This window comes from Spea bombifrons, chromosome 5, assembly GCF_027358695.1.
Source record: "Spea bombifrons isolate aSpeBom1 chromosome 5, aSpeBom1.2.pri, whole genome shotgun sequence".
NCBI lineage: Eukaryota > Metazoa > Chordata > Amphibia > Anura > Pelobatidae > Spea > Spea bombifrons.
Window position 1 is genome coordinate 74,707,374 of NC_071091.1, and position 12,604 is coordinate 74,719,977.

At 40.7% G+C, this 12,604-nt stretch overlaps 2 protein-coding genes across 2 annotated transcripts; one reads left to right on the forward strand and one right to left on the reverse strand.

Annotated features, from left to right (window-relative positions):
• Nucleotides 1–797: 797 nt before the first annotated feature.
• Nucleotides 798–5,085, reverse strand: PSMG2 (proteasome assembly chaperone 2). The gene is made up of 7 exons (XM_053466202.1): nt 4,979–5,085; nt 3,862–4,033; nt 3,561–3,619; nt 2,491–2,609; nt 2,066–2,239; nt 1,505–1,625; nt 798–1,007 (listed from the first exon to the last, which is right to left on the reverse strand). Exons 1-7 carry the CDS (start codon nt 5,033–5,035, stop codon nt 924–926), a joined length of 786 nt encoding a protein of 261 aa, XP_053322177.1. The 5' UTR covers nt 5,036–5,085; the 3' UTR covers nt 798–923.
• A 102-nt stretch (nt 5,086–5,187) lies between these two features.
• On the forward strand, nt 5,188–12,182 carry CEP76 (centrosomal protein 76). Its single transcript, XM_053466192.1, has 12 exons — nt 5,188–5,466; nt 6,278–6,448; nt 7,293–7,374; nt 8,043–8,267; nt 8,578–8,763; nt 9,197–9,294; nt 9,536–9,664; nt 9,821–10,009; nt 10,197–10,363; nt 10,449–10,782; nt 11,203–11,420; nt 11,845–12,182. The coding sequence occupies exons 1-12, from the start codon at nt 5,404–5,406 to the stop codon at nt 11,981–11,983; spliced, it is 2,001 nt and encodes a 666-aa protein (XP_053322167.1). The 5' UTR covers nt 5,188–5,403; the 3' UTR covers nt 11,984–12,182.
• Nucleotides 12,183–12,604: the final 422 nt, after the last annotated feature.

Below are 12,604 nucleotides of genomic sequence, written 5' to 3' on the forward strand. Positions count from 1 at the left end.
TGCATGCCATCTAACCTCTAGGACTTGCACAGATCAGTCGCTAAAATCAGGTGAGTGAGACTGGCCATTATGCCAGTAACAATACTTTTACATCAGTAGCAGATGTGAAGCTGTCAATGGGGTGTGAGGGGCGGGGTTGCTTCCAATAAGAATATCTCCCAAGGGATAGATAGATATTATATATACTTCTTCATGTGATATGTGCTCTACCACCATGCCCTGCACCAACCCAGCCCTGTAACAGTTTCTATTGACATGAAAATATAAAGTACACAAAAGTACATGAACAAGAGTCTCAATTTCCACATCCAAGTTGTCCAGGGTCAGAGTGAGCAAAGCCCAGAAGATGTTAAACCTGTTAGCACAACCAGTAGCAAATACTGAAATTAGTGGCACACTAATCCTGTTGTGATTACCCTGTTATTTTCAAATACCTTTCACCTGCATTTTGAGGAAAAAGTATTGTGAGCCCTACCCGAAGGAAGAATACTGACTGGACACCACAATGTATCTTCTGTCAGTTGCAGCTGCCCAGCAAAAGATGCAAGTTTTTGCCAACAAGACCGCAGGACGGGATGACTGAGTACATGAAACTGACCATGGAGGGTATTCATATAATAATCTTTGTTAAAATTCAGACCTTTTATCTAAACCTAATGCTGCCTGATTTGTGCCAGAAGGGTGACTGACAGCAACTGCACCCTGTGATATGGATAAAGCAGGTCCATCAACTTACCCCAAGGCTTCAGTGTACACCACCAGATTTCACATGGTAACACAGGAGCAAACAATAAGGCTGTGATCTCATAACTGTCATTTAAATTTATACCTCCAATTACACTGCGTTGCCTCACAAATCATTCAGAGAAAGCAGTCAAGGCCCGCAGGTGCCAAATTACCAGGGGCTTCAGATTTTTCCTTCGTTAAAAGAGAGTGGGTGGTAGACCACTACCAAACAACAATCTCCATGAGCTCGGTATCTTCCACTTAACAGACAAATCCCCATCCTACAAAAAAAACAAAGGAAAAATACTAAGATTAGGTGACACCAGCGCTACAAAAGCCAGGATCATGGGGAACATTTCTGCATACGCTTGTGTAGAATTTCCATCAACAGTATGCATATTGATATTTAAGGCACAAAAATATAAGGAATACTTGCTGTTGAGATTAGGTTATAGTACCGCTTACAGTTATGCCATTTTATAGACAACCCCAATTAATTTCCCTTATAATTTCTTAGCCAATGCTATAGTCTGGTTACATCACAACGGCCCAATATCAGCTCAAGTAAATGCTTTGAGTCGCTGCAGATGAGCATGCAGGGTACACGAGGGCAAACAATGTGAATTACAGGCTCAGGCACAAACTATTAATCCAAAACAAATGCTTTTGGATACATCTGACTTGTACACACCCACCCCAATGCATTTGATGTGATATTCAGAGATATGGTTTCTTTCTTATTATTGTCTTATTGATAGAGCGCCGACAATCTACTTACAGAGTGTTCCACCAGTTTGAGCCACTCATTCACATGGTTGAGAAGTGCAAAGGCGTCAGGGATGTTATCACCTTCTGAACAGAACTTTAGCACAACAGCAAGCTGTATTTCTTCTAAACAACTGCAAATGGAAAACCGATTACATTGGTGGCAGTGATTTCTGAAATTAAACCTCCACTAGCGCAGCAATTATTCTAAACGATACAAAACACTTCATAGTAAAAGGATAGACTCTTAAAACTGGAAACAGATGATGGTCATAAAAAAAAAAAAATCACAAGGAGCAGGAACCGTATTGTTCCATATAATGTAATAATGAGCTTGGGCTATTTTCTATTCACCACTGCTCCGTACATCAAAGGGAAAGTAGAGCTCAGCCTTATTAAAAAGCATCACGTCCCCTGAAACAGCGGACACCCCGATGGTTCAAGAAACGACTATTATAACGGGACACAAAAAAAAATACTGAAAAACTTCCTTCTAATCAGGAAGCACATTGTGTGTTTAATTCTATTAATTATAGACCATTGACCGTTTGTATTCAAACATACGACAACTCACCAGTCGTCATACAAGTGCTTTGTAAAACCACCACCAGGGACAGAAATTTTTTTCTCGTCGTCATTTATCCCCGGATAAGAAGACACTTTTTCCATTTCCTTCCACTCTAGCTCCTGTACAACATCTGCCACAGACCTTTGTAAGACGGGAGTCAACAGGTAGCGGAATGGAGCTCTGCAAGGTGACAGATCAGAACCAAATAAGATGTTATCAGAAATCAAAGTTTAAAGTGTAGGTGCAGACCTCCTGGACTATATTTTTCTTTTCTAAATGTATTTCCATGGGGTTAGGAACCTTTTAATAGAGAACACTCACAAACCAAAGGCTTCAACAACAAAAAGGGAACTGCTCAGAAAAAAAGTGTACTATAAATACAACTCTGGTTCTTAAATACGGTAAACTGGATTTGATTACATATTGCTTACCCAAACAGTTGCTGGTCAACTCTCTGGTACGCGTGGCTGCTTGATAGGAGAACCACTTTGGTGAACGAACACCTTTTAATCCAGCAAATCAGAGCCTGGCGAAATGATTTCGATTTTTTCTTTAAACAAACAAAAGAAAAGATAAATCAATTAGACAGAAAATCAAAGATATAGAATACATTCTGAATAGTATTACAGAAAATGTTTATTTTATAGGAAAAAAGCACTACCTGCTCTTCTCTCAAACCAGATAAGATTAAGGACAACTGCAAGAAGGTATATAACTAAGAAATCACACTGTCTATGAAGCTGCTCATTACTTATAAAACACCGTAAAACCAAAGCTGGAATAAGGTTATGTCGTATATGTTGCTCAATTAGAGGATGGGGCTTAAGTATTTTATGTTAAGTGAAAGGCAAATTGACTTTGTGTGTCTACAGCTGAGCAGCCACCTCCATGCCCTGTTGTCAGATCTGTTATGCCTCACTTTCTGCTCCCCTCTGGTGGGAACTGTCTGCTTCTCACAAACTTTAAAAGGGTGGAACAAGAGATCAGAGGGCTGGAATATACCACAGATCCCTGCTCTCTTTGCTTAAAATTGTCCTTTGTAATGTAAGTAAATTCAGAACAATTCATACCGAATAATAAACCAGAAAGCTTTGTGTGTGGCAGTTCCCCTTTTAACTGCTTTTTAGTTGTGGGCCAACAATGTCTGAAAGCTGCATGTTTCCAGATAGGCGTTACACATTAACTTAGGGAAATTATGCCTTTTATCATAGCTATAATCATTTTCTAATACTAACCAACATTGTTTATTAAGTGTAATTGCTTGGGTATATTAAGTTTAGGTTTAACAACGTTAGTGTGGCACAAACATTTAAGGTAGCTGCTGCTATGGTATACAGATAGGATGTATTTCTAATACACACATGCATATACCATTACACAACTTTACGTATTGCATAGAATTGTAAAATGTAGGATTTCTTATCAGCAGCAGCAGATATGATAATATGAATAAGTGAGCCACCGGTCAGTGCAAATGTTGGGCTTTCCATAAAACACATACCTTTATGATTGGTGATCTGAGCTGAAGGACAACAAGTTTTCTGGTCGGCAAAGCATACACTGTAAAAACAGCTGAAATTACTTGCATGCACTAAAGAAACACAAAGGCGCAAGCAACAATAGAGTTACTTGTGACAAACTAGTAGCATTTGTTGTTTTATATAGTATCGTCAGTCTACCGAATACATGCGTACACAAATAAAGCCGGTGCGCGCGTAGACCCAATGCACATGCCAGCAACGTGGTAGATTTTAGAATTAAACATTAGTACCCCTGTAAGAAAAACAATTCACGTGACTCACCTTCAGCATTTGTACTAAGCTCCTTTGCATTTTCCTCGTTGGTTGCGTAAGGGTTATTTCCCACCATGGGCACGAGGCAGTCTGTGTAAAAATAGCCGACCTTTGGCATATTCAGCGTGGAGATGACCAAATCGATGGCTAGCTGGCCGACATTTCCCACGGATACAGCTGGCTAAAACAGAAGGAAATATGTTTTATTAATACCCAGATGGTGTCAAGCCGGCATATTTAAGGCGATTTTTAATGACATTTTTACATTTCCCAGTCACCGAAAGCAGCCGCGACCCGTATACCTGTTTGTACGGAGTGCTATCATTGTTATACGGCCAGCATGGAGGCGCGCCCTGGTTGTTTCCTCTTTACTTTGAGAAGGTTTCACTTAATTTTAAAGAAGTCACGTGTTAAACAGTAAAACTTAAACAGAAACGGTTAATCCGCGTAGGCTTTCATTTTCAGTAGAACATTGCTATACAACGGTGACAGGAACCACAAGTTTCCATTTTTTGTACATGTAAATGATAAAATGTCATGGCAAGCGTCAAGCACAAATGTGTCTTTTGGGTATTTAGGAGCATCATAATTAACCTCGCAAATGGAAAGCACACAAAATCCAAACCTGTAACAAATCCGAAGTATAATGAGAAATTAGTCACAATTAATAAAATCGTAAAAAGCAATCCTTTGCACCGAGAGGGGGGGGCGCACGCTATTCACTAAATGGAGAGCTGTCAGGCTGGAATCAACTCCCCGACTTCACTGTTTACTATGAAAGACAAATGTCACCGATTTAACTATACATTATACGGGGCCAGCCAAGCTGCAGAAACTCACTGGGGTTGACCCTTCATGATGTGTGAAGGCAAAGAAACACAGCTCCCCCTTTAGTGAATAACCCCGCTTGAGTGCATACTTTGCTAATAGGCATACAGCAGCATGTGCTACTCCCGGTTCCCGGGGACCCGTGATTATCAGCAGCGATAGACTTTATCCACAAACATAGGAACATTCCCCGTACGTGCTGTAGGAGGTGAAATAATAGGGCGAGCAATCTGCTTTATTTATATACCCGCCTTCCGTACATAAGGTACGCGTTCAGCAAGAGTTCGCTCGTTCTTACCAGCAAAAGGGTACATTCCGCTGGGATATCCCGCTCTGATTCCACCGGCACGAACATGACTGACTGAAACCAAAAGCGCGACGTCACTATCGTGCGACGGCGCGCACTGAAAACGTCACGCAAGGGCCTTGTCTGTCATGAGGTGCCCTGCCTGCTGGATTAATGTGATCAGGCAGTGCCAAAGACAGCTTCCCGCTGGTCCTCCCGCCACTCACAAGTTAGGGGCCGGTTGGGTTGTCAGGGTTGCGCGTAACAGGCTATGGAGAACGGATAACAGCTGAAGTGTTTATTAGATAGTCATGGCCCGAGCAATGCGGGGACGCTTGTATATGTAGCTTTATTATTGAGAGCGCATGTATATGTAACTATTTTATTGAGAACGCGTGTATATGGAACTATATTGTTGACATACAACCTGAAGGAAAATGACTCTGTCTCCAGAGAAAGCCACCGAACTGAAGCATATGATCCACGAGCAGCTGACCCGGGTAAGTGTAAGCTCTTAGGAACACCTGTGTAGGCTGTTTCTGCTCACATCGTAGCTATAAAAACTTGTGCTTTAATATTAAGGGGATATTTCTCACCCCCTCTTCTCTCACGTATTTAATGCCATACACAGACACACATGATTTGATGACCGAGACCCTCAAAGAGACTCACCTGCCATCACATGTACTTTAATGCATATACATTTTATCCCCCTTGCAAACACAAGGAGGTTTGTGAAGAATCCCCCCATATGTATTTGTCGTCATCGCCCCCCCCAACTCCCACTTAGGGACACGAATGAGGCGTCTTCAGATAAACACGTCTTCTGACACACAATGTACTGCATACCAATAGGGGTGTCATGTGTGCATGTGCCAAAAGTGCTCCCATCTTTTTAAAGCTGCCAATCAGTCTTTTAAAAAAGTCTTATTTTTTCCCTGTGTTATTGAATACAACTTAATAATAAAAACGTACTGTCATATCTATTCTTTAAAGGGACTGGATTATCCCTTTTAAGCCCATCTATTCTGTCAAATAATATTAGAATATCAGCACGCTTGCAGTGAATGTTAATCAGAAGTGTCGTGTAAACAGCGGTATCGTTTATACATAACTTTGCAAGCAATTTTATTCCAGAGATGGGCAAAAATATTGTATTGAAATCTCTAACTGGTGCCTTAATAAAACAAAAATCTATATTTATTGAATAATATTTATGTAATATTCATAACCTCATATAAGTCATATATTGAAGTGCAGAATATGATACATCCACTGATGTTAATAAGGATATTTTTTTTTTTTCCCCAGATGGATGTAGCTGGTAAAATACGCGAGGTCTTGGCCGACTCTTTGAAACAAGACGCAAGGGCAGAAAGCCAACAGCTGTCAGAACGGGATATCATGAAAGCCTTGAGACAGCGAGGTGTGATTGACGATGCCTTCAAGGAACTGAGGTTCTCAGAGGGATATGTGGTACAGGTGAGAAAATAGCATGTTTTAACCAATTCAAACAACTATTTTGAGCGCCATAATAAAGAATAGTTTAATTTCTTGTGTCATTTACAAGACTAGATTTTTTTTAAGGTTTATAAGACAAAAGGTGGATATAAAAGAAATGATTGTTGATGCCTAAGCTTTGTTATTGGTATTAAAGCTGACATTTTTAAAAATAAGAGGCGTATTTTAAAGAAAATATAGATAGAGAAAAAAAGCTGTAGCATGCTCATAAATAAGTAAAATACACACCTGTAAAACCATTCAAACTGGGAGAAATTATTTATTGTTATTGTTATTATTGATTTTGAATGGAAAAACTCCCACCGTACTGATATACAAAAACATTCTTTCTGGTTAATGCTGGTTTTGTCCCTGGAAGGATAACTCGGGAGGCATCACCGGGTGTACATAGGTATTATTTAGTGTAGCAGAAGGGAAAAAATTAAAGTTAAACATACTCTGGTTCTGTTCTCTTAAAGGTGATATATATATATAGATAGATAGATAGATAGATAGATAGATAGATAGATAGATAGATAGATAGAGATATATATATAGATATATAGATATATATGTGTGTGTGTTTATGTATGTCAGTTAGGCCAAAAAAAGACATGCGTCCATCAGGTTCAGCCTTTCCCATATCTGTTTGTTTCTTGCTGTTGATCCATGTATATGTCTGTGATGTTCCTTCTTGGTAGGGATAATGTGCCTCTAAATAGAGTTTAATTTGCAGTAAAATAAGGATCTGACAACTAAACTAAGACCTTTTTCTTCGTCTTTGAATTTGTTTCATCATTTGTGCATAACTGTCTTTTGTTTTAAGGATCACAGTGCAAGGGACCTTACTTCTACTCCAAAACCAGCAACACATTTTATAGATAAAGAACCACGGCCATTGAAAAAACGTAAGCAAAGAACACATACGCTTCCTTTTGTTTGGGGAAAAACAACATTATCAGTAACAAACATTTGTTTAATGACATAACTCTTTATGTAAAACTGTAGAATAATTCAGTGACATCTCCTGGACTAGGCCTAGGGCGGCAGGTTCAGTGGGGCAGTCCCCTGGTACAAAACGGGCGATCAAAGCTTCCTGGTGTCCTGTTGCTAGTTAGGCCAGTTCCAGGGGAGATCTCCCCAACCAAGCCTATTTACGCTATGGAAGCTGTGCCGGCACTGTACGGACTCCATAGACTTTGTTGTTGTACTTTGGACGCAGACCACAGAAGAGGAGGCGACTGGGAGCGCTGCCGTAGGTCTGGTCCCAAAGGTAAAAACATCACCGGAATAATTCCTTTATGAGTTTTGTAGGGGGATACTTATTTTAATCCTCCTGCCTATTCCTGATTTGTCTTCTGCACGTCCATACAGAAGCTGGTCTCTGACCATACGGAGGCCAACACTGTGCATACCACAGAGAAAGTGTGTTAATGTTTTTGCTCCAGTTCTGTGTGTACATTTGTGTATGTCCTTACTGGTTGGTTACATGCCCAGGTGCAAGAAAAACAGAACACTCTTTCCAAATCCATGGTATGTTCAAGCCGCATCTTATTTTATAATTCATTTTTTGCAGATAACATTGACCCGGCAAGAAGGTATCTTCACCTTCAGGTCCTCGGGGGCAAAGCTTTCCTGGAACACCTGCAAGAACCCGAGCCTCTCCCTGGACAGGTCTGCTCCACCTTCACCCTTTTTTTACATTTTAGAAACCAGCGTTTTCGCTCTAAACCAGTTCCATGTGCCTGCGAACCAGACTTTCAAGATGGCTTCTTGCTAGAACTGCATAAAGACAGTTTGGGTATGTTCACTTATATCTTGCCAATTGATATAATGGCTGCAAAGGCATGTACCTGGTGTTGGGAAATTGTGATGTGTAAGGTTTGCAGTTCGGAACAAAGGGGTTTTCCTTTCTTGCTGGTCTGCAAATTGGCAGTGCTTCTTTTTCTTTAGTTTGGATCGCTGCTGCCCTCCACTGACTCCAACATACACAGATTGTATAAAACAGACCTAAATTATCTTCTGGTGGTTTGAGATACAGTATATCTGGTAATTGTTGATTCCTTACTTGTGACAGGTGTTAACCCACTTTAACTTATTTTATGTAACAGGTGATGGGAACAAAATGGCCGACGCAACCACCATGTTGTCTATTTGTGATCCAGTGCAGTTGGTTCTGATCAGGATGGACACAGCTGGTGAAACCACTTTAGTAGCATCTCACTTTCTAGAGTGGCGCTCGGTCTTGGCAGCAGAGAACGGGGTGACTAGCCTTGCTGTGGAACTCTTGGGAGTAGGTGAGAGTCGGAGGACATCTGCTCAAAACAAAGCGGATGATTAGTGGCAGAGAGCACTTTATTTTCTCTAATGTTCTAATAAACCATATTTAAGTGTGTGTGTGTATGTATGTGTATATGTGTATATATATATATATAATATAATATATATATATATATATATATATATATTAGATATTGTAGACATTTTTAATGAAAGCAGCAAAATAAGCATTTACTGAATAGAAGAAAGTTTTAATGTTTAACTAGTGGTTCACGAGCTCCCTCATACCATATTTAAAATAGATCTCCTTTTATTGGGAAGTTCTAACACTGTCCATTCCATAATTCATCAGTCTTTGTTGGCACCAGGGACCAGATCAAAGCCATGGTATTTTTTGCTTTTTGAGGAAATGTATAATGTCTGCAGTAACACACATGTTTTTGTCCGCAGGCGCTGAATGCAAAGTATCTGCGGGTATTTTAAACATTAAACTTGAGATGTACCCCCCACTGAACCAGATTCTGTCTCAGGAAATTGTTAAAACTCAGGTAACGTCTTCTGTCTTTATGTAAATAAATAATACAGTGAACCGTGATGCATTAAAAAACTGTCTCTATGGAAAAAAAGTCAGTAATTTATTGGCTACACCAAGTAACTACCATGTACAGCAAAAAATGTATCGTTAATACCTCTGAATTATCTGTCGAGTTTGAGTGGATACTCAGGGTATCCTGTACTACATTTCAGTAATCAAACAAAATAGATGTTAACCCTATCTTTTCCTGGCAGCTTACCCTAGAGCGGCAGAAGACCGCCGAGAAGGAACGCCTGTTCCTGGTGTACGCAAAACAGTGGTGGAGCGAATACCTACAGATCCGGCCCTCGCACAACTCTAGGCTTGTCAAGATTTTTGCACAAGTTTGTATTTATTGCTGTTTACTCCCCCTAACTGTTAACTGATCTGCTTGGTGTACAAACAAAATTGTTTGTACACACGGGAACCTGTCTGTTTCCTCATTACTTCTCATCAATGGAACCTGTCCCTTTTATAAGAAGTGCTTTTGTGTTTCTTAGGACGAGAATTGGATAAATCGCCCTGTGTGTTCCTTTGTCCGTCCTCTTCGGGCAGGACGTCTTCTGGACACCCCACGGCAAGCGGCACGCTTCGTTAGTGTTATAGGCTTTGAAAAGGCCCCGGTGGTTGGGGGAGGTGGTAAACAAGAACAGTGGTGCAGCATGTTGTCCTTCCTATGCAGAAATAAGGTATGGCTCATGTTAAATCTGGTGAAGATTTCATATATATATATATATATACGGGGGGGGGGTAATGCGCTCTTCGTTGTATGTGTTAGCGAGACACAAATGCCTATAATATGTATTACTCTATTCCATTTGAAGAAGGTGTAAAAAAAAAAAAAAAAAATGTGTAATGAGTCGTTTTTATTTTTAGGGTGACTGTGAAGACCATAGTAATCTCCTGTGCAGCCTCCTTCTTGGGTTTGGGTTGGATGCCTATGTCTGTGTTGGGACAAAGGGAAAGGGTGTAGCGCACACTTGGGTGATGACATATGGCACAGATGGATCGGTCACCTTCTGGGAGAGCTTGACTGGGCACAGGTTGGTGATTTTGTGTATTTAGCAGATTTTTTTAAAGAATGGACTATTTGACAGCAGTTGTTAAAGTAATATCCTGGTCCTGCAGGTATGTGCACCAGCCAATCAATCCGGATGATCCCCCGATAGTCGAACAGCCTAAGCCCCTGTATCCTTACCGAACGATTGGCTGTATCTTCAATCATCAACGCTTCCTTGCCAACTGCCAGCCTTCTGATTCCGTGGAACTTTGCTTGTTTGATCTGAATGATGAGTCCAGATGGAAGCCAATGAGCGAAGAAGCCGTTAAATCGGTCTGTTCTCCGGGGTCCATCACTTCGCTTCCTCCGTTCCCGCCGCTCTGTTGTTCCGTGGTTGATGCCGCAGCAGAGAGTAATGAGATTGAGTTACAGCTCAGAGTTCTTGTATCGGAGCACAGAAAGGTAAAACTCTGTGCAAAACGCATTGCCAACATAGTATCATAGGGCTATATTGCATAGGCTGCCAAGACTGAAGATTTGGGGAACATAACAGCTCTTGGAATGCAAACGAAATCAGCTTAGCATCTGCACAAACAGAGACTTGAACCTTAAGCAGTACTTGGTTTCATCTTAGATTCAGGATAGGATTCAATATGCCTATTCCATGCATGTTTAAGTTCTCTTACATATTACTATATGAACCTTTACCACATCTTCTGGGAAGGTGTTCCAATTTCTATACTACCTTCTCAAAAATATTGTTTCTTACATCAATCTCTCCTTTTAGATAAAGGTTTTTCTTTCCATACAAAATGGTGAGCTTAAATAATCGTTAGTTGCAGCCCTAGCTTGGTTTAATCTTGTCTTTTTTTGATCATGTAGGATTTAGGTCTCACCACAGTGTGGGAGGACAATCTTTCCTACCTCTTGTCCTCTGCGTTGGCCTCGTTTGAGATTGAACGTACCACCGGAATCTGCGCTGGGAACGAAGAGTTTCAGGATGCCATAAGGCGGGCAGTTCCAGACGGCCACACGTTTAAGGGGTTCCCCATTCATTTTGTGCACAGAAACGCTCGGAGAGCGTTTGCAACTTGTCTACGGTAAGTGTAACTCATTGTCCCAGCTCCATTCCGTGAACATCATCTCTTAAAAGAGCAGTTGCACAGGGTTTTATTGAGATGCTGCTCACCTGGCGCCTGCCACCTTTCGATGCTAAGCAGCAGTTGAGTTAAGTATGCAAGCATGGTGTGAGCTCCAGTCTGAGTTGGCGGGTGATGGAGTACCGGTCTGAGCCAAGCTCCATACTTGTTTTTTTCCTGATTACTTTAAGGGTTGTCCTGTCAAATGGAAGTTCTGTTAGTCCAGTGATCCATTCCTTCCATGTGCATCTGCTCCTGAGTGGATATTGTCAGTATTGTAGTTTTAGTCTGGGGAGAGGAATTTTTTGATGCTGTTAAAACTGCATTTTTTTATTTTTTTTTTTGCTTATTTATTTTATTTATTTTTGTTTTTTCTCCCTCCCAGGTCTCCTTTTTGCGATGAGATTATTAGCTGTCGCGGCGATCAAATCAGACTCGCGGTGCGAGTGCGAGTTTTCACGTACCCAGAATCTGCGTGTGCCGTGTGGATTATGTTTGCATGTAAATATCGCTCTGTTTTATGACACATGCAACAATATCTTTGTCATGGACTGTCAACCCTTGCTCTGATTCAATTTCCAGGGAAAACTTCTTCAATTCATGTGGCGTTTGTCATTATGCAGGATTTTTTTATAAATGATGAATGTGTATATCTGTACAATGTAAAAATTACATACCATAATTTATTTTGTATACACTTTCATTAAAGCATCTTTTCTTGAATATGTGAATATTTTTGCTCAAGTCAGGCTTTTATTTTAACCACTAGAGAGCAGTAGACTACTGCAGCTGAACGTTGGTTCACGCTGGGTAATATTTACGGAAGAAAAGAGGAAATAAATTGGTACTTTATAGGGATAGTGGCTTTCTACTTTGAGTTGAGTCGGTGTAATGATGAGACTATTGTCCGCTGATTACAGTGGAGTTTTTCACTAAAGGAAGAATTGGGTTTCCGCTACTTGACTTCACTACACGTTACATTATAAAGGTCCAACCCCAGAGACCTTCTGCCGCAGGAAGCGCTGGGCTGGCCATGTATAATGTTCCTTGTATAATGCTGAGGGTAACATGAGAAGACATTTGGGACAATGCTATGCTTCCAACTTCGTGAAAGCAGTTTGGGGAAGGTCCTTTTCTATTCCAGC